Genomic DNA, 22,637 nt, shown 5'->3' on the forward strand with positions numbered 1-22,637 from the left:
ATCATAGAACGCTCTACAAACACCAAATCCTCACAACACCCTTCTGAGGTATGATCCCAAACTTACAGATTGGGAAAAAGATAAAAGTGACTTGCGCAATGCTACACAGCAAGTCAACAGAACAGCCAAGACTGGAATTCAAGAGTGCCTATCTCCCAAATCCAAGTTCAGTTCACTAGACTGTGTTGCCTTACTTCCCTGCATTGCAGGAGTCACTCAGGATATCAATTAGAGATTTCAAAGATTGTAGATGAGCCTGTATTTTCTAACCCTCAGGTCATTCTTATCATTAAGAGATTCATGTAAGATCTTACCCAGAGAAATGTAACCATTTTAGCTCAGGGCACCAAGAATACGGTTTAACTTAACAGTAACAGTCTTTACATTGGTAAGTCATGTGAACTCTTTTGACTTACATGCTTACAATATTTTCCTCTTACTCCTTTTCCTGATTAGACTTCTCTAAGCCTGGTGACCCCCACGCCAAAGCTCTGCTCTACTTTTAACCACTTTTAAATACAATATCTATGTATAAATCCTGTCCCATTGTAATTCAGAATCCAACAGTCAAAGGATTTTCACTGCAATAAGCTTCCTACCATTCAAAAATATTAGAATAGTTTATTCAAATGTACACAAGCATCTCAAGAGATGTACTTTGTTACTTTATTGATATCAATATTTCCAAATTCTTGAAGAAAAATTCATATTAAGAAGTTAAAAAGGCTGTTTTACTGACACTCCTTTTAAATGTTTCATCATAATCTGTGTTTTAAAATAATCAATGGTAAGAACACTTTACTCTCTAGAGATAAAACTGCATATGTGCATTATTTTTTTTAAAAAATATTAAACTGAGGCAAAACCTTTCCATGCAAGCATATCTTCCTCTTTTCTGGATAACCATCATCCCTCCCAGGAACCAGGGAAATCATGATTTTCATTGCAGCATCTGGCTCCTTGGCAGCTTTATAGGCAGCTGTGTTGGCAATTTTGGAAATACTTGCAAGATTGTCCGTTAGGCTTTGGAGGGCCATCTAATTTTCCCAAAGCTGTTTTGCTGCTCTACTGAGTCATTCACTGCCACATTTTTGGGTACGAGTCCAATGGACCCATGCAGGTTCCATAATACACACACACCCTCTGAAGCTGTTAAAAATTATGCTATGGGTCCTTTTAAATCACACAGAAACTTGTTCATGATTCTTCTGTTAAAGCCACCCACATTCTGACCCATCACCTGCACACTAATGTTGTAAGTACATTTCGCAGAAATTAAATTAACAGTTTCTCTGGCAACCTTCCAACAAATATAGATGCACAATTAAATATAGTCATTGTGTGTCTAAGACTCCTCCACCCTGTGAAAGATGCCAGGAACGTGTCTTTTTGCTGAGGATACACGAACTCATTAACACAAGCCATGTCCTGGGTACTAGACACACGATAGATGGTTAAGAGGGAGCCTCATTACACCTAAAGAGAGCTTCTGAGCCAGCCAACCTTCAAAACACCCTGTGCATTCACACAAACACAACCCACAGCAGGAGGCTATCACGGGAGAAGGGACTCCAGATCTTAACAAGATCATTAATTCAACAGGATCTGCATAGATCCTAGCATAGATCCACCTTCAGACTCTTTTCCGGGGGCTTCGCTGCGCTGAGTGGGAAGCCTGTGACTGCCAGCTAAGCTCTCACAGGAGAGTCAATACCGCATTGCTGCTGAAGCTGCTCATTTTCACAAGCAACAACATCCAAAAAGCAGCCCCAGAGAGTCTCTTGGAGACCCGGCTGGCTTCTCTGCAGAGAGGAGCAGCAGCTCCGCAGTATCCATCCCCGCTGGGGAGAAGGAAGGTTCATCAGAGCTCGGGGTGGGACCCGCAACCGCAGCCAAGCGCTGGCGGAGTTTGCAAATCAGGGGGAAACAGTGGCTGCAGAGGGGAAAGCAGCCGAGAGCCACCCACGCACTCCCCCCCGATCAGCCCGCCAGGGCTGCAGCGCGTCTGGCTGGGCTCTACACGGGGCTCGGCTGGTCCCCCAGGGGTAGGACGAGGCTCGGCTAGTTCCACGCGGGCGGGACGGGGCGATAGTCCCCCCACGGGCGGGACGGGGCCCGGCTGGTCAGTACCAGGCTCCGCCCGGGGCCGCAGGCGGAACTGTCTGGGGTCCCCGTCTCCTCGCGGGGGACGCTCCCGCCCAGGCTGTTACCTGTCCCCGTTGCCGGGGACTCTGCCGCGGAGGCGCCGCCTCTTCTCCTGCCCCCGGCCACGTCCCCGGACTCCAGCTCGCATCCCGCAGCGGCCAGGAGCAGCCCCAGCAGCAGGACCGGGACGGGGGCTCCCGCTGCCCCCGGCCGCCTCCCCGCGGCGCCGCTCGGGACCCGGACCCCGCTCATCGATGCCGCTGCTGCAGCGACCGCAACCGGCTCCGCTGTGGCGCTTCCACCCCCGCCCGGCTCCGGCTCCGGCTCCGGCTCCGGCAGCCGAGCCGCGCTCCGCCCGCCCCCTGCGCCCCACGCTGCCTCCCGCCGCCGCTGGCTTCCGGGACTCCGCGCCTGCGCGGCAACACGTCACCGCGCAAACGAGCCTGGTGACTCCTCGGGGAAAGAGGCGCGGGCGGGGGCGGGCTAAGCAGAGCAGGCTGGGCGCGCGGCGGGGAGGCTGCGGGGCCGGGGGCTCGTGCCGGAGTCCGGGCCCGCCCCTGCCATGAGAGACGCAGGGGGGAAGCGGGGCTGCCCCAGCCGCCGGCCAGGAAGCGGGGGAGGGGAAGGAAGAGGGAGACGGGCAGGTGGCTCCAGGAGAGCAAGGAGCCCGCCCCAGAGAGGAGCGGGGGCGGAGAGGGAAACAACAAGGCACGAGCCAGGCAGCTGCAGGATGCAGGAGAGTCCTGCTGAAGGCAGCAGTGGGACGGAGAAACGGGAACGGGGAGAGGAAACGGTAACTGATCACTTTCCTTAGTGCTCAGTTTGTAATGAAAAGGGTGCCGGGGCTCCTGCAAAAAGAAAAGGAGGACTGGTGGCACCTTAGAGACTAACCAATTTATTTGAGCATACGTATCCGATGAAGTGAGCTGTAGCTCACGAAAGCTTATGCTCAAATACACTGTTACTCTGAAACTTGTCATTATGCGGGGCTCCTGCAATCTTTTTAGATTCATAATGGATGCAGCAAGCTCTGAGGTGCCAGGGCTAGGAATGGCCAAGCTTAGAGGAGGCTCAGCCTTGGCAAGACCAGGCACAAATTAAGCACTGCTTTTTTTTCCAGGAAGCACCAACCACCTGTCACAGCCAAGGCAGCTGAAATACATAAATACTGTAAGATTTCTCTTTGGGCAAATTGCTGTGGAGGCCACAGGGATATTTTGTAATCTCACACAGGAAGCAAGGCAGCTTTTCTATTAACATGCATTTAACACTATTAAAGAGTTTGAGAACTTCTGCAATGGGTTTGGCAATGTTATCATGTAACTAATGCACAGGCATTTAGACTCCATGGGCCTGGGTTCTACTCATGATTCGGCCAGGAAGGGTTAAGCGTAGCATTTTATTAATGAGACAAGATCACTGCTACGAACCAGCAGAAATACATTTCAATTGAACAGTTCTTTCAGAGGTAGCTAGTTGCAGGAGTGAGATTTAAAATATCTCTGTGAACACTTGCTCCAGTGAGCCATATTAAAAAAAACACCTACGGGAAACTAGTAAGAGAAACTTGGTCATACCATGTTTGACATTTGCACTTACACCCACCTTTTTGGAACCTATAAATAAGTAGTATTCAAAAAGATTGTTAACGGTCCCATCAAAATACCCTGATGTTCCTGTTTCATGGTAAGAGGAACTGTTCTTCAATCAAAAGGAGTACTTGTGGCACCTTAGAGACTAACAAATTTATTTGAGCATAAGCTTTCGTGAGCTACAGCTCACTTCATCAAATGCATTCAGTGGAAAATACAGTGGGGAGATTTATATACATAGAGAACATGAAACAATAGGTGTTACCATACACACTGTAACCAGAGCGATCACTTAAGGTGAGCTATTACCAGTGGGGCGGGGGGGGGGGGGGGGGAGAGAACCTTTTGTAGTGATAATCAAGATAATCAAGGGCCATTTCCAACAGTTGACAAGAACCTCTGAGGAACAGTGGGGGGTGGGGTGGGGAATAAACATGGGGAAATAGTTTTATTTATTTCAGAGTAACAGCTGTGTTAGTCTGTATTCACAAAAAGAAAAGGAGTACTTGTGGCACCTTAGAGACGAACCAATTTATTTGAGCATAAGCATCCAATGAAGTGAGCTGTAGCTCACGAAAGCTTATGCTCAAATAAATTGATTCATCTCTAAGGTGCCACAAGTACTCCTTTTAGTTTTACTTACGTTATAGATTCAACAACCAATTCGAAAACACTTCAATCTCTCTGGTCACTCGATTACAGACCTAAAAGTTGCAATTCTTCAACAAAAAAAACTTCAAAACCAGACTCCAATGGGAGACTGCTGAATTGGAATTAATTTGCAAACTGGATACAATTAACTTAGGCTTGAATAGAGACTGGGAGTGGATGGGTCATTACACAAAGTAAAACTATTTCCTCCTGTCTATTCCCCACCCCACCCCCAACTGTTCCTCAGATGTTCTTGTCAACTGCTGGAAATGGCTCACCTTGATTTTCACTACAAAAGGTCCACCCCCGCTGGTAATAGCTCACCTTAAGTGATCACTCTGGTTACAGTGTGTATGATAACACCCATTGTTTCATGTTCTCTATGTATATAATTCTCCCCACTGTATTTTCCACTGAATGCATCCGATGAAGTGAGCTGTAGCTCACGAAAGCTTATGCTCAAATAAATTTGTTAGTCTCTAAGGTGTCACAAGTACTCCTTTTTGCGACTACAGACTAACACGGCTGCTACTCTGAAACCTATTCTTTAATCAGGGACAACCAAAGAACAGTCAATAAATCCTAGGTGCGTTAACGGAGCAGCAGATCCACCAATAAATGTCACATTTAAAAAAAAAAAAACCTACCTTCTCCCACAGTTTCCTTGTAAATACCATGAAATTATAAAACTAAATAACTTGTCCCCATGGCCGTCATAAATAGCTAATAAGATCCTCCTCTTGCTGTACTTAACTACTTGCTCCTTCCTCCTACTCTGCAGCATTTGTGGAAGAGTACATCTGGCTAATCCTTTATGTGCTCTCTCCACAGAGCAGTAAATGGAATGAAATTACTACTTAGTAGTATTTACAAAAAAAATTGAGCCACACAATCAAGCTTATGTTAAATTAATTCCCTGAGGTTTTTAAAATGTACATAAATTTAGCAACTTTTCACTGAGGAAGGGACATAAAAGCAGAGCTTTCTATTCCGAGAAAGAGGAATTGGGACATATGTTTTACAAAAAAGAAAATGGTGGAAGTCACGTATGTACAGATTATTTTAAATCAATAGAGCTAAATGGTACTTGAAGCCTTGTCACATAAACGCTAATACATAAAACAAAATTGAGCCCTCAACAGGTCCAGGACTTACTGTAGTAATAGCATGAGCCTGTAATGCTTGAGCAAAAGGACTAACTCCCCTAGACAAAAGCAGTATCAGACACATTCTTCATGTGGACCTGCCAATAGATAGAGATAAAACCAGACATTCTCCTAGTGTAGGTTAGGACTACACCGTGCTCGGTGCTGTACAAACAGATAAGCCAGTGGGGAACCCAAAGTCAAGGCCCTTCACTCCAACTGAAGTAACAGAGTAGAAAACCAGGACCTTTAAAGACCAGGCCTATGGTCCCTGCTGTATAGAGTTTATATTCTAATTTCAGGCAAAGATAGAATAGTTCATACACATAGCATAGCAGAGAATAGTGCAACGTGAAGCCATATAGATGGGGGAAATATATTCCAAGTATATTTACACACAAAAATATAGGTTTTAAAAACAGTAAATCCTTTGAGGAGGCTGTGCAGGGGAAAGGAAGGTTACTTACCTGTAACAGAGGTTCTTTGAGATAGACTCTGCATATTACCAGTTGTGGGGTGCTCCCACTGGTGCAGCCTGAAAGGTACAATTTACTAACAGTAGTCTTTGGAGTGTCCACATGCCTCCTTTGGCCTTCCCCCTCACTGAACTCTGGATGTTCTAGGGCAAGTGTTTAAAAGGAGCGTAGTGCTCCACTACCACAGTTCCTTCCCCTCTAACCCCAACCATTTGGTAAGTAGGACTGCAAGGTAATGGGGAAAGGTGGACATGAAGTGTGAATATGCAGATCCATCTCAAAGGACCTCAATTATAGGTCAGTAAGATTCATTTCTTCCTTTGAGAGTCCTTTGCACATTCACATTCATGGGATAGATTAATAAGCAGTATTCTGACCCAGGATGGTGAGATCCAGAGTTCTAGTTAAACAAGGAGTGCAGAACTGCCTTGCCAAATTTTGCATCTGAGCTAGATTCTGAGTCTAAAGAATAATGTTAAGGAAAAGTGCGAACAGAACTCCAGGTTGCTGCTCTATATATTTCTACCAGAGGAATATGTCTACAGAAAACCATAAAAGTTGCCTTTGATCTAGTTGAATGAGTTCTGTTGCCTGGCGGAGTGGATAATCCCTACAATTTATAAAATTCATAAATACTTAATCTAACCCATCTAGAGAGTCTGTACAGAAATCCCTTTTCCTATTTTTTTTTTTTTTTAATCCATGAGCCATAAACAGCCTTGAAGATTGTCTAAAGAGGACTGAAAAGTTTACCTTTCATTGCATTTTGTCCACCACATTAATGACCTTAACACTTGTTGTGGAATTAATTTTTTTTTTTATTCATGCTGTCTAAACCTGGTATGTAATTCTTTGCTAACCAGTGCAGAAGGGGTCTCATCTGAAGACAAGCAAAAGGAGTCACTGCTGTGGATGACGCCAGCAGACCCAGCAATCAAAGGAAGAAAAGAATTAACTGTCTTGGTAAGTGGTTCAGGAGATATACACATCTGTTTGTTTTGATATATCTCGTCTGGGAGAAAAGCTCTCTCCACAGTTGAATCCAATATGGCTTTTATAAAAAGAATCCTTTGAGTGAGTTTAGACAGGACTTTTCCCCATGTATCTGTACTCCCAGACTGACAAATGGTGAACGTATTTGACTTACATGTACTAAGATATCTTCCCTGGACAACATTTTTATTAGACAGTCCTCTAGGTGCGGGATACATATGTTCTTAGCTATGCTGCTACAACACACAGGCATTTTGTAAACTTCCTGAGTGCTGTACACAACTCAAAAAGGAAGACATTGTACTGAAAATGGTCCTGTTCAACAATGAAATGCAGGTACCTCCAAGGACATGACGTTACAGAAAAGTGGACATATTCATCGTTGAGGTCCAGAGGTACACACCACTCCTGGAGAGAAAGAGAAGGTATTATAGAAGTTAGAGACAACATGCAGAAGCATAATTTCTTTATATAAGGCCATGTCTACACTACCACTTACGTTGGCAAAACTTACGTCACTCAGGGATGTATGTGAAAAAACACACACCCCTGAGTGACATCAATTTTGCTGGCGTAAGTGGCCATGTTCACAGTGCTATGTTGGTGGAAGAGCTTCTCCCACCAACATCGCTGCCTCCGCTTATTGGGGGTGGTCTAATTATGTCGACGGGAGAGCTCTCTCCCATCGGCATAGAGTAGCTACACTTACAGTGGCGCAGCTGCATCAGTACATCTGTGCTGCTGTAAACTATCTAGTCTAGATAAAGCCTATGCGTTCAATCTCTTTAAATCTGAAATAAAGCAAAGGCCCATTTCTTTTTTGGGGAGTAGAAAACAAGAAGTAAAACCCATTCCCTCTGCAATCTCATGGAACTACCTCTGTAGCACCCAGCTGTAGTGGAGATTGAACCTCCTTTTTTAAACAAATCAAGACGACTTTGATCTCTGCCCAGATGTGAAACGGGTGGTTGTTAGGGGAAAAGGTTTGAATTAAATTGTGAAACCACATGAAATAACTTCTAAAATGCATCTATCCAATGTTATTAACTCCCACTGATAATCAAAATGGGACTACTGGTACCCAAACTATGGATAAGTAATGTCCAAGCGGACTGGCTTGAAGCTCTGCGTCAAAGCGGATGTCTTGGAGGACCCACAGAAGATAAACATGAAACTTTCCCTTTAATATTGCAAGGTTTAAATTTCTTCCTCACTTGTAGTTGGTGTTGTGGGGTATAATGAGGGTGGAAATGATATGACTTTCTCTAATAATTGTAATGAAGTGAAGGATACGAAGGAGGTGGGATTACATTTGATATTTATGTAATGGAGTCGAATAAGGCCTCTTCCCTGTATTAAAGAAACCTAAAGAGCTTAAATTTTTCATTTTCTCCAGTATTTCATCAATCTGACCACTAAACGGACTATCTCCTTCAAATGGAACGTCCACAATCCTCATTTTTATTTTGCAAGGGAGTCCCACTGATCTTAACCATGCGTGTCTCCTTAATGACAGCCAAAGCTACTGATCTTGCTGAAGTATCTGAGGAATCAAAAGATGCTCTCAGTTGTTGCTTAGCAACATTCAGTCCTTCTTCCAGCAAAACACAAAAAATTATGCAATGCTGTTTTGGCTGAGCATTAAGAAAAAGAGGACATATTGCTCTAGAGATGGTATTTGTACCTAGCTATGACATCTTCATAGTTGGAAATGTGCATGTATTATGTAGCTGAAGAAAATATTTGTCTTCTTAATTCATCCACCTTCTTCCCTTCTTTATTGATGCAGTAGAGTGATTTTGGGCATCTTTTGATTTGAGAAGTGCCACTTCAACCACCAGCTAATTAGGAGGCAGATGAGTATGAAATGTGGCCATTCCTTCTTAATGGAAATGATGTAATTTGTCTGTCTTCTTAGACAGAGGCTGAGTGGTTAAGGCAGTCTTCCAGACTGGTTGAGACAGCAAAGGAAACCCCCTCTAACAATGGAAGTGTGTCTCATTATCTAGCCTCTGCCCCCAAAATGTAAAAGACTACAGGATGTTCAATATTTTCATGATGATCTGGAGGATTGCGTGGATTGCACCCTCAGCAAGTTTGCAGATGACACTCAACTGGGAGGAGTGGTACCTACACTGGAGGATAGGGATAGGATACAGAGGGACCTAGACACATTAGAGGTTTGGGCCAAAAGAAATCTGATGAGGTTCAACAAGGACAAGTGCAGAGTCCTGCATTTAGGAAGGAAGAATCCCATGCACTGCTACAGACTAGGGACTGAATGGCTAGGCAGCAGTTCTACGGAAAAGGACCTAGGAGTTATGGTGGACGAGAAGCTGGATATGAGTCAACAGTGTGCCCTTGTTGCCAAGAAGGCTAATAGCATTTTGGGCTGTACAAGTAGGAGCATTGCCAGCAGACTGAGGGACGTGGTCATTCCCCACTATTGGGCATTGGTGAGGCCTCATCTGGAGTACTGTGTCCAGCTTTGGGCCCCACACTACAAGAAGGATGTGGAAAAATTGGAAAGAGTCCAGCAGAGGGCAACAAAAATGATTAGGGGACTGGAACACACGAGTTATGAGGAGAGGCTGAGGGAATTGGGGATGTTTAGTCTTCAGAAGAGAAGAATGAGGGGGGATTTGATAGCTGCTTTCAAGTACCTGAAAGGGGGTTCTAAAGAGAATAGATCTAGACTGTTCTCAGTGGTACCAGATGATAGAACAAGGAGTAATGGTCTCAAGTTGCAGTGGGGCAGGTTTAGGTTGGATATTAGGAAAAAAATTTTCACTAGGAGGGTGGTGAAGCACCGGAATGCGTTACCTCAGGAGGTGGTGGAATCTCCTTCCTTAGATGTTTTTAAGGTCAGGCTTGACAAAGCCCTGGCTGGGATGATTTAGTTGGGGATTAGGTCCTGCTTTGAGCTGGGGGTTGGAATAGATGACCTCCTGAGGTCCCTTCCAACCCTGATATTCTATGATTTCTCTACAAAAACAGAAGGAATATCTAACATCTTTGACACTTGGGATACTAACTCATGAAAGGCTAGAGCATCATCCGATGTGTTATATTCCCCACATTTTCATCTGGAGAACAAACATTCCTTAATTCTGAATCAGACTCTGCCAGTTCCAGTCCCTCCTCATAAAATGATATTTCATCTGTTTCCACAGGTGACTTGTTCTGAGTAAGCAGCATTGCCTGGAAATTATCCATTGGATCTGACAAATGAATGTCCTCCTGATACTGTCTTTCTGAAGGTCTGTCTTCATACATAGATTCTTCCTGATAAGATGCCAAAAATGGGCAGTGAGACCACCTCACCTGAGGAGGTATGTGCCACCCAAGCCAAAACCCCACTGATGGATCCTGCTGGAAATATCTCTGTGCCTGTGGATCCAGCGGGCTGCACTGAACTGATTGTAATAGTTTTTTTTTTGCTAGTTCTGTTATGTGATCTGCCTCTCTCTTCTGGCCCCAATACATGTATTGCTCAGATGGGACCAGAGACAATAATGTCCTTGAAAAGGAGAGCAGAGAGTTCTTCTCTGGGTATCCCAAAGTGGTCTTAGGAAGAGGCAACAGTAGAGATCTCCTGAACCTTTCCTGTTTTTTACTGACTCTTAGAGAAGCAATCAGCCTCACTGTGTAGTAACACACGTGACTTGTCTTGAGATGCAGTACCTAGCTCAACTGTCAGCAGAACCATAGACCAATCCACCTAATGAACTATTGCTTTAACAGTAATACTATGCGGTGCCGTGCTAGTTAATAAACCCTCATCAGTTCTCTTATTTGGATGCTTGGATCTCACTCTCAGGACAGGCTCCTCCAGAGTTGATACTGTCAGATCCAGAGAGGGATGACTCCCAACTCTGCGCTGTGAGCTGGAGTCGGAGCCTGACTCCATAATGAGATTCTGTCCCTGTAAATCCTTTTCTCTTGGACTGGCTCTTTGTAATGAGGCCAACACTGAGGAGGGCTGCAAATTTTTTCTCAGAACCACAACCAAAGTCTTTCTGAAAAGGACAGCTGTGGGAACAGAGTCTGTCACTGATCCAAACCTGGTCTTCTTTTTCTGATCCTCAACTTTCTTGGATCCTGTGCCTCACACAGAAGCTGAATCTCACTTCTTTCTAGGAGAACTGGTTGGAGCTGAAGCCGGTCTCTAAGAACCAGCTGCCACTGTCAGCACTTAGGCAATTTTATTATAGGTAGACTGTTTTGTCTCTTTCTTTGTCCTTGTGGTAAATGGTTGAGCAGATCAGCCATTTAGAGGGAGAATGACCTTCCCCCTAACTTGCCAAGCACCTGGCGTGTGCATCTCATGCTGGGATTACCACCAGCATGAGACATGTTTTCAATCCAGGATTCTTAGCCTTCTGATCTGACATATTAGCCTTTAACTAACTATCTCTAAACAACTGTGTACTTAGGTAATAACTAAACAGTTTGTATAGGTTAGTTGTTAGGGATCCCTAAGGATCATACAGCAACACTGGAACCATCCAGTTCATTGCAGATGAAGGGATTGAGGTGGTGGAGTACAGGTTTTTGTAGGCATATTCTTCTGGTAGAGATAAGAGCAGCAACCTAGACGTCTGTTCACACTTTTACTTAACATTATTCTTTAGACTCGAAATCTCAATCAGATACAAAGTTTGGAAAGGCAGTCCTGCACTCCATGTTTAATAAACAGTACTCTGACCCAGGATGGTGAGACCCAGAGTTCTATTTAAGCTATCCCATGAATGGGAATATGTGGAAGACACCCAAAAGAAAAAATCAAAGTTACTACCCTGTAACTGAGGTTCTTTGAGATGGACTCTGCATATTCATACTGCTCATCCACCTTTCCTCACTATCTTGGAGTCCTACTTACCAAAGGGCTTGCGGTCACAGGGGAAGGAATTGGGGTAGTGGAGCACCACGCTCCTTTTAATCCCTGTCCTAGAACGTCCAGAGTTCAGTATGTATGGGGGAGGGAAGCAGGCAAGGGAAGCATGTGGATGCTTCAATGACTACTGCTAGTAGATTTTTACCATTCAGACTGCACCAGCCCGTACTTCTCAGGAGAGGGAATATGCAAAGGACACTTGAAGGAAGAACTGTTGCCATCTTAGTTTACTATACAGGAAATGGAATCACACAGCTGAATGTTTATATCTGTGGGTGAGGGAAATCAAGAAAACAGACTATTATACTGAGACTAGAATAGTAATATTAGAGGAGACAACTCTCCAAATCCTCTAACATCACCATTCAACCTACACATTCTCTTTCAGCTATACATTTATTTGTATTCAATGAACTAAGTTTAAAAATACTGAGACAGCTGTTTCATATCTTATCAAAACAGCTGTATGGTGTTTTTAAGGTTATACACTTTAGATTGTGGCTATTGTATTATATACACATTTGTTTACCTTTTTACAGACTGTGTTCTCACCTTTAGGCCTAAAGATAGTCAGCTTTTGCCACCTAAAGGGCTTCAGTTCTGCTCATTAATGATGAACTTGGACATCTCTTGTTCAGTCTTTCTGGACCTTCCTGTGTGATAATGTCACTTCTGTTGCTACTTCCTTTGTTAAGTCATACCTTCCATAGTGTCAATTAATGTGAGAGTGGAAAGGTAAATCATTAATTTTTGAAATTTTGCACTGTATACTGGATTTGAGTTAAAGTTTCTACTAACACTTCAAAACACAGGAAGGTCTACAATCTTGATCTCCTGACCTCACTTGATGGAAGGAGAGACCAGAAATAAGCCTTTAGGATTGGTTTAATCCCCGCAGTTTTCTCCAAAATATAAATATGGCCACTAATAAGAATCCAAGGGAGCAGTTTTGGAGGGTAAACATAAATAAAACTGCTCATTTTTATCAGGATTTGGCCCTTTACAAACAGTTTGGGCCTCAAGCAGAGAGTGTGGGAAACTCTGAAGCTGCAACACACAGGATTCTAGAGAAATACGGAAAGGCATAAGTCTCTATGCAAATGACTTCTGGGCAGAAAAGGGTAAATTATACTAAACTAAACTAAACTATACTAAACTGGCATGAAGAGCTAAGAAAGAATTTCATAGGCAGAATGGCAAATTGGAGGGCACTAAAAAGACAGACTCTACAGCCCAAGGTGAAATCAATTGAAAACAGAAGTTGCTAAGATCCACGAAAAATTGGAAGGCATGGATGATACTGATGATTAGTTACCATCCCTGAAGGAGAGAAAGGAGAAGATTCTTTCTTTCATGGATAACTTAGTGTAGCCAGACAGCCAGCCCCCCCTCTCAGACCAGCATTGCTGGAAACACACGGGAGCCAAAAACCACAGGGCACTTAACATGAATTCCAGCACAGCCTTTGAAGCTGAGAGAAGCACAGGTGTGCTGCGACAATGTGCCTCTGGGAACGTATACAACAATTGGGCTCACAGCAGGCAGAGGCGCTGTGACAGACATGGCTCTTAGCCCCTACTAAAACAGCATGATGCACACACACCAACATCCTAGGTGGGAAAATATTTACCCTGATAAAAGAAGTGTCCAGTAGTCGAAACTTATTGTTTCTCCCTTGCAAGTGTGAACTACTCTTGCGAGAGCTGGCGTCACCCCGACAGACCAGCCCCAATTTAGCATAGAAAGGAGAAAGAGAATAAAGGAGTACAGAGGTATAAGTAGGGGACCTACAGCACCATGATTTTTGAGTGCTTTTCACTATCTATCTGCTGGTCAGATAAGTGACAGCCTCCCAAGGCTTCTGCAGCTAAGAGGGTCCCTGAGCCTTGTCCCTTATTCGTCTTTCCGCGGAATTGAGTGACCGATCCTGGCTTGGCACCGCTGGAATCGAGAGATGCAAGGAGGGTAAGAAGCACCCACACCTGATCTCCTATCTTTAGTGTACACATATTTTGAAATAGAGCTCTATACTTTGTTTTCTTTCTTTGGGATTGTAGCTTCAGTTTTGTAACTTGTTTGTGTGTGTAACATCTCTACACTTAAATAAGTAGGCACTAGCAATTTTGTAACCACATGATTAGAATCTAGTTTAATAAATTTTGGTAACCATTTATGCATAAGCCTGACTTGTTTCTCTGGTTTACTGTAAAGCAGCCAACACAATTAAAAGAACCTCAGCCGTTTTGGCTATAAAGCCTGGCCATTAGGTGAGAGTACTAAGAGCCTAGCGTTGAGTTGTGCCGCCTCCACGGGGCAAACTCTTGGGGCACCTGTCAGTCAATCCTGACTGCCCGCTGCGAAGGAGCTCTGAGCTCTAGCAGTTAAAGTCACGGGTGTGGAGAGGCTCTTAGTGCTGCCATTGGGGCACCTGTCAGTCAGTGTTGACTGCCCGCTGCGAAGGAGCTCTGAGCTCTAGCAGTTAAAGTCACGGGTGGTTAGGACCTTGGGGCATCCGTCAGCCTAGCCCGGGCTGCCCGCCGCGAAGGGACAGTGCGTCCTAGCGGTTAAAGTCACGGATGGTATAAACGGGCATAGCTGGCACCTCACCAAACATCCCTGGCCATCGGCTAACACTTAGTCAAGGAAATTTCTGTAATAGGGGGTCTCCAGACTCAATTTTGAGATTAAAAGTCTTCCTCACTGTCACCTTCATAAAACCACTTGCTGATAAACCACCAAGGAAGAGGATATCCTTTGCTCTGGGGTATTGTGCTTGACTCAGGAATCAAGTTAATGTTTTCAACAATTTGGAGGAAGCGATATCTTTTCTAGATCTCCTGGAAAACCAAGATGGTTCTAAACAACTAATATATGAGTCAAGTAGGCCTCTGTTAGTCAATATGAGAAATTCCATTGAAATTGAAATTAAATTACAAAGTTTAAAACTTTTCAAACAGCTCTAATGATGGTTAAAAAAAGGGAAATTCTATGAAAATTGTCATCATTTTCCCCATTTTTTAATTTCAAGATTTTCAGTTCTGAAAAATTTTAGCTCGATCTCTCAGTCAATAAAATAGCACATAGCTATTGACAGTAGCTGACTTGAAATTATTCACCTCTTATATGCAAAAGTATATGTAAATCTCTGATTTGAATAATAGATTTTTCTGTCTCTCTAGCTTCAATTCCCTTTAGAATATTTATTTAAAATAAAAACTATACCTTGGAATCTATGGCTTACCTGTAAATTGTATTTCTTATGGGTCCCAATAATCCATGCAAATGAGTCCTCCTCTCCCCGTAGTTGATTGTCAGGTAGACTGACATCAAAAGAAAGAGGAGTCTGCTGTCACAAGAAGTCTCTGCTGCTAATGCAATTATGCCAGGAGAGTGGCTTTACTTGAATCAACATCCAATCATATGTGGTTAACATCAAACATCTGTGACAGAACAAACAACTAACAACTAGGGCATACGGATTTCTGGAACTACTCTTATGGAAACCCATACACAGATACAGGAAGCGGGAGGGGCAATTACTGTCTGCAGCAGGTAGCTCCAGTAATCTATACTAATGGTCTCTAACCACCAGTACCAATATGCCAAATTAGGATGGGGGGAAATAATATACCAACTGACCTTTTTTGATTTGTTTTAATTATTGGATTACTGAATTACACCACTTAGAATACTTCTGCTGAAAACTATGTCAGCTGAGACTCAGTCATCCACGCAAAGTCATTTTGCAAATCCTCTTATAGAGGCTACCCTGCTCATGAGGCAACCTGTCCCCTAGGCTGCTGGCCTTTTATCGATAGGGGACAAGAGATACTCCTTCCCCATGGCAGGGAATGTTGTGAAGGCCAAAACTGTAATGGGGCTCAAAAAAGAACCAGGTAAGTTCATGGAGGATAGGTCCATCAATGACTATTAGCCAGTATGGTCACGGATGCAATCCTATGCTTGGGTGGGCCTTCTGATTGCCAGAAACTGGGAGTGGTAGACAGGGATGGATCACTTGATGGTTGCCCATTCTGTTCATTCTCTCTGAAGCACACATTGGCCACTAGGGGAAGACAGGATACTAGGCTAGATGGACCACTGATCTGACTCAGTATGGCCATTCTTATGTTCATATCCCAACTCTTTCTCAGTGGATGCTTCTCATGCTGAATGATTCTGTTAAGAGATGCTCTGAAGCTGGTTTGCCTTTCTGTGCTGCTCCAAAAAGACACAGCAATATTTCAAAGTAAAGTTGGATGACACGTGGATTGGAAGTGGACGAGACTTGCAACTGCCATAGTTGAGACCTGTTCTGCGAGAAGTGGCCATCTGTAAAATGGGGAAGAATGATACTTGCCTGCCTATTAGAGTGGGCAGGTAGGAGGCCCTGCTCAATAAAATAGGTTGTAAAGAAAAAGAATAATTAACGACAGTCAGTGGCAGAATTTAAAATGCAGAAAATAGAAAAGTAAGGCAGCGAAACAAACGAGGAAACAAAGGAAGAAGAAACAACCTTCAGGTAGGCAAGAGTGAGAAGGAACAAAAAGGACAAAAAAGAGAAAAGAGGCAGATGAAAGAGAGAAAAGAGGCAGATGAAAGAGAGAAAAGTAAATAATTAAATGAAAATAGTGAGACAAGACATAGCTATACGTTTAGTAAAACCAATTTTTATTCAATATAGCATGTTTTATTACAGCATTAAGAGAATACAAATTGACAGCAAATTCACGTAAAGTAATGTAAACGTAAATGCAAATCGGCTGTGCCCACTGGACTCTTGATAAATTGCCAAGGTAGCACTTGGTGCTGCAAAGATTGTGACCTACTGAAGAGAAATATAAATCATATACATTTGAACAGGTCTGACAATGAAATTGACACCTGCAGCAGAAGGTAGTATTTGAACATGCACATGTAATATATACAAAATATATAGTCCTTGTCAGGACCTTCATAGCACCTTGATTTCACATGCCCATAATTTTCTGAAAAAGTCCTCACTGAGCATGAAAAGTTTCAACATCAGTCTCATCCCAGAGATTATTTTTTTGGGGAAATTTTAGAAAAATTCCTTTAGCTGCTATTGAGTTACTGAAGAGAGCAAGCAAGAGAGAGAGGATGGTAGGGGAGAATCACGTTAAATATTTAAAGTATTGCTGTATTCCTGACCCTTACCGCTGCAAAAAATCAAGGGCTAGGAACCTTATCTGAATCTAACTGAAGGGAAAAAATTAGGAGGTGGCAGTGGATTTAGGATCCCCCCCTCTTTTGACCAAAGTAAGTCCTACACCTATTATGTCCAAGAGGGAACCGAGATATCCCCTCACATCAGCAATGGAGATCTGGTAATAGGTTACAATGACTTAAAAGCCCCTTCAACCCAGGAGCATTATGAACCCCGGAGAAACCAGCAGCTCTCTACCTTGAGATCCAGACTAGGGATGGGGTGCTGTGAGAACTGTATAAAATTGTTAGGAAAGTATAGTCCGTAAAGCAGTCATGATAGGGTTAACTAGGTTACCCGGATGGATGGAGCCTGGCTTCATCCCTTCTTAACCTCCTGTTTTATCCAGTGGGATTTTTTCCCTGCCACTCTGTGATGCAGTTGAATAAAGCAGCAGGTTCCCACTCTGCAAGTAGGCTTATTTTTGTTGCATTGAACAGCAGTCCTTTTCAAAACTGAAAACAACATAAGAATATAATTTATGGGAAAACTAAGGAGTTTAATAAAGAAATACTTAAAGACTGGGCCACAATTTTCTTGCAAATAAGGACAAACAGTTCTGTGGCAATAAAATTTACTTTCTGTCAAGGAGTTAGTTGCAGCCTCAGTAACCCAGAGATACAAGTTTAGAAGACATGAAGAAGGTTTTACCAGAGCACTACACACCAAAACCAAACATTACTGTAGAACATTTTACAGTTGAATGAGGAGGCAAAGTGAAACTGTAGCTGTACATGTGGCAGAGCTAAAAAGATTTCAAATGAGCACTATTCAGTTAAATGTCCCAGTGGATATGCTGTGGGATGGACTGGTTTGTGATGTTAATAATGAGAGAATCCAAAGATGATTGCTGGCAGAAGGAAACTTAACCTGGCCCAAAGCAATAGAATTAGCAACAGCAATGGAAGCAGCGGTGAAAAACTTACAAGATTTTCACTTAGAATACAGGTGCGATCAGACTGACTCAGTAAACAAAATGCAAAACCAGCTGAAAGGGATGCAGGCTCCTGAAGGTGTTTCTGCTGTGGAGCTCATTTTACATCGTCTGTAAAGACCAGTGTCACAAAAAGCCTCAAGATTGGACACGTAGCCAGAAAATGCAAAGGTGACTATCAATCAAGCCAGGAAGGTAGACTCCAAAAGACCAGAGGGAAAGGAAGAAAGCAGAGGACATTTTACCTTGAGGGGGGAAGAAGACACAAAGGAAGGGATACGGGCTAGATACTGTCAAGAGGAGAAGAAAGTGGGACCTTATGAAGTAACAGTAGAGTTAAACAATCAGTCAGTACACATGTAAATAGATACAGGGGCTTTAGCTACTGTGATCAATGAATCTACGTATCAACAGTGCAAAACAGGACTGAGTCCACTAGCAAATGCAGGAGTGACCCCGTGTGTCTACCCCACAGAACCCATCCAGGTGGTAGATTCTGTGCCAAAAGAAAAAAGTTACTAGTCCCAGTGATCCAAGGACAAAGGCAAAATCTGTTAGGCAGAAATTGGTGACACAAACTAAAACAGAATTGGGATGAAATTTTCAAAATTGGACCCTACCAAAACTCCAGGAAGCCCTGGGCACTCACCATTTTACTACAGTATAAACGTCATCTGGGTTTTTTTAATTATTTTTTTACCGCCACAATATTAACAGTAATTTGTGTTCAGGATTGTGTTGTGCATTAGGTATCAAAGAAGTTTTTTTTAATATTTATTAAATACATATAAAAAGTGAAGCAAAAGAAAAAAAAACTAACACTTAAAATATAAGTAAATGTTCATTGTAACTATTTCTCTTATAGCCTCTTATTTGCATAGAGCTTGTAGTTGCACTTGATTGGTAGTTTTTCAAATGGTGTTAAAGGTTCTTTTGTGGGACAAAGAGCCAATTTTAGGTGGTAGATGTTAGCTCTCCAGTTTTGCTGAAAAAGTCCAAGTTTGTTTCTTCTTAAGACACACGCTGGAAGAGGAAAAACAGAGAAAGGAAAATGCAGCTTTATGTCTTCTGTTCAGTTGCTGGAAGACCCCTGGCACAACACATAAATGAGTCAATTAGCCATTTCTGGACCCCAAGATTTACTTCTCTTGGCAGTGAGCAATATTTAATTCAATTGCTCTGATCTTCCTCTTGGTGGACACACCACCGTATTAGCCACTCGAGGTCCCGTCAAGCTTTTATAAGAATCAAACAGTTAAGCAGCATATTTAGCATAGAATTTTATTTTATTTATTTATTTTTAGTTTACAGCAAAGTGTTGCAATGTTAGATTTGTCCTGGCTGGCTACGTGGACTCTTGTTTGGCAAAGACAGAGAGGAAAGACAAAGGTGGTGGTGGAAAATAACGCACAAGGGATTAGCTGATGGTAGATACCTTAGAAGTTTCCAGTGGAGCAACCATGGAGATAGCAATGACATCTGGACCCCTCTCAGGTCTAATCAGAATATTTTTCAGGATCAGGAAAAAGAACCAACCATGTCATGCTAAATCCCTAATCAATGCTGCTGCTCCAAAGCTCACTGCCATACTGCCGCTGTACATGCCAAAAGGAGAAATTGTCCATATATGGACACTTTATTGAATGCCACACTAGAGCCTTCTAAATAGTATGACAATGTTGTATCCCCAGCAGAAGGCCTCAATTCTCATAATCAACAGGATTTTTAGTTCAAATAAACTCAGTTGCTATCACTTCTGTGATTATTTTGTGCCTTCATTGAACAGCAATTTTATATGAACACATTTATATGTTAAAATGACCTACCAGATGCTTTGCAGCCTCTCTCTTCAGACAGTTAAACAGTGGTGGGAACACACGCTTCCTGAAAACAACAAATGCAGAAGAAGGGAGCACAGATGATTTAACTGCCACTGAAAACAAGCAGTTTGTGTGCTGATCTTCCCCACCTTCCATCATGAATCTCATGGCAGGAGTGGCACTTTCATTTCAGTGGCACTAGAGTGGAGAGGAACTAGAGGATCCCACTGTGCAATTATGCAGTCAAAACTTTCATTTACGTAAATGAACTAGTAAATAAACTAGGGAAATGCAACCTAGATGGAGCTACTATAAGGTGGGTGCAAAACTGGTTGGAAAACCATTCCCAGAGAGTAGTTATCAGTGGAAGGGCATAACGAAAGGGGTCCCACAAGGATCAGTTCTGGGTCCGGTTCTGTTCAATATCTTCATCAATGATTTAGATAATGGCATACAGCATACACTTATAAAGTTTGTGGATGATACCAAGCTGGGAGGGGTTGCAAGTGCTTGGAAGATAGCATTAAAATTCAAAAATGATCTGGACAAACTGGAGAAATGGTCTGAAATAAATAGGATGAAACTGAATAAGGACAAATGCAAAGTACGCCACTTAGGAAGGAGCAATCAGTTGCAAACATACAAAATGGGAAATGACTGCCTAGCAAGGAGTACTGTGGAAAGGGACCTGGGGGGTCATAGTGGACCACAGTCTAAATATGAATCAGTGTAACAGTGTTGTAAAAAAAAGAGAACATCATTCTGGGATGTACTAGCAGGAGTGTTGTAAGCAAGACAAGAAGTAATTCTTCCACTCCGCTCTGATTAGACCTCAACTGGAGTGTTGTGTCCAGTTCTGGGCGCCATATTTCAGGAAGGATGTGGACAAAGTGGAGAGAGTCCAGAAAAGAGCAACAAAAATGATTAAAGGTCTAGAAAACATGACCTGTGAGGGAAGATTGAAAAAAATGGGTTTGTTTAGTCTGGAAAGGAGAATACTGAGAGGGGAGATGATAGCAGTTTTCAAGTATGTAAAAGGTTGTGACAAGGAGGATGGGGAAAAAATGTTTTTTTCTTATCCTCTGAGGATAGGACAAGAAGCAGTGGGCTTAAATTGTAGCAAGGGAGGTTTAGGTTGGACATTAAGAAAAACTTCCTTACTGTCAGGTTGGTTAAGCACTGGAATAAACTGCCTAGGGAGGTTGTAGAATCTCCATCATTGAACACTTTTAAGAGCAGGTTAAACAAACACCTGTCAGGAATGGTCTAGATAATTAGTCCTGCCACAAGTGCAGGGGACTGGACTAGATGACCTCCTGAGGTCCCTTCCAGTTTTATGATTCTATTCTATTCTAGAGCCTTAGGTCTGGCCCTCCCTTTCTATCCTGCCAGCTTTAATTGGGTGGGGGTGGGGGGGGGGGGAAGAGACAGGGGACGGACATGACACCAGATAGCAATAAATAAAAAAGTCTGACATAAAAGGCCTCTGTAATAGGGTGCTTGGAGGGCCAGTCTGCATAGTGGTTGTAGTACTTGGCTTCCTGCCCCCTGCTTCTGTGGTCGAGGTGCCTCAGTCTTTAAGGCAAGGGGGTAGGGGGAATCTGTCCCTCCCACTCCACCACATCCCAGCCCAGGGCCCCGAGTAAGCCAACCCCTGAGTAGGGAGTCTATGTTCACTGCCCTGGGCTATTTCCGACTGTTGCCCCTCAGTTTGGGGTATGGCTCCTATAGTCCAAGTTCCTGTGGTGGTTTTCCTCTAGTAGTGCCCTCTGGTGGCATCCGGCTGCAGTCCCAGGTTCTTCCAGGCAGGGCAGCCACAAGTTTGACAGGGACAGAACCCCACAAGGTCTCCATGCTTTTGTCACCCACATTCACCTCAGGCCAGGTGCTTTCAGATATATTTCTCCATTTCCTTTGTCCAGGAAAATGGCACTTGGTTCCTGGTGGCTGCCTCGGCTGGCAGGCTAGAGATCCTTCCCTCAGGCAGGACAGCAGCTAGTTCCTGCCTCTTTGCCAGTCAGCCCCAAACTGAGCTAGACTGCCTCCGTCTCTCTCCCTTGCAGGCCTGACACTGGCTGCAGATATAACAGGGCAGAGCGAGCTGGGCCCATACGCTCTCTTTAATCTCTTCAGTGCTTGTGGGCAGTTTCTCAGCTTCGCCACAGCCTCCCTCTATTGCATGCAATTAGCCCTGATTTCAGAGCAGGCTTTTTTGGGTGTGGGAAAAAATTATAATGAAAGTTACAATTGACTGAAAAGTCACTTTTGAACTCATTCATTTGGCATCTGCCAAGATTTTAACCAGAGCCTAAGGCACCCAAAAGGAAAGAGGCTTCAGTTTCACTAAATGACGGTTACCCACCTGCAACCAGCGTTCTTTGTGATGGATTCTCTGCACTCACGCTCAGGGGGATATGCCAGCAGTGCAGCTCTGAGGGTGGAACGTTTCGTAGCAGTGTTGTTTAAAGTGCTCTTGTGTCCCATCTTACTTCCCTTCACTGTTCCTGCACATTCTGAGGATATCTGCTTTATATCCATGGATATTTGCATCCATGTTTGCAGATCACAGATTGGATGCAGATACAAATTTTGTATCTGTGCAAGGCTCAAGCTATAAGGTGGAGAGTCAGGCATCTCCATCAGCTTCCTCAGTCCTCTCCAACTGCATCCTCAGGTCTGAAATTGTAAATAGGATTCCAAGGGAAAGGGGAAGGGAGTGGCCGCTGCACATTTCCACTCATGGGATAGTTTGATAAG

The 22,637-nt window shown here is 43.4% G+C and overlaps 1 protein-coding gene and 1 long non-coding RNA gene across 3 annotated transcripts in view; one reads left to right on the forward strand and one right to left on the reverse strand.

Annotated features, from left to right (window-relative positions):
• STIM2 (stromal interaction molecule 2) overlaps window positions 1-2,428 on the reverse strand; it is a 140,123-nt gene extending 137,695 nt beyond the window's left edge. The window contains exon 1 of one of the 2 annotated variants that reach the window (XM_074951574.1): window positions 2,211-2,428. In XM_074951574.1, coding sequence (XP_074807675.1) covers window positions 2,211-2,397 — 187 coding nt within the window. In that variant the 5' untranslated portion in view covers window positions 2,398-2,428. Of the gene's footprint in view, window positions 1-866; window positions 874-2,210 lie in introns of those variants that run through there. The other variant, XM_074951576.1, reaches the window with a different exon arrangement.
• Window positions 2,429-2,803: 375 nt separating this feature from the next.
• LOC141986730 (uncharacterized) overlaps window positions 2,804-22,637 on the forward strand; it is a 42,965-nt gene continuing 23,131 nt past the window's right edge. The window contains exons 1-3 of the long non-coding RNA XR_012639353.1: window positions 2,804-2,938; window positions 6,873-6,972; window positions 10,176-10,334. This is a non-coding gene — a long non-coding RNA (uncharacterized LOC141986730). The remainder of the gene's footprint in view (window positions 2,939-6,872; window positions 6,973-10,175; window positions 10,335-22,637) is intronic.

This window comes from Natator depressus, chromosome 4 (assembly GCF_965152275.1).
Source record: "Natator depressus isolate rNatDep1 chromosome 4, rNatDep2.hap1, whole genome shotgun sequence".
NCBI classification, from domain to species: Eukaryota; Metazoa; Chordata; order Testudines; family Cheloniidae; genus Natator; species Natator depressus.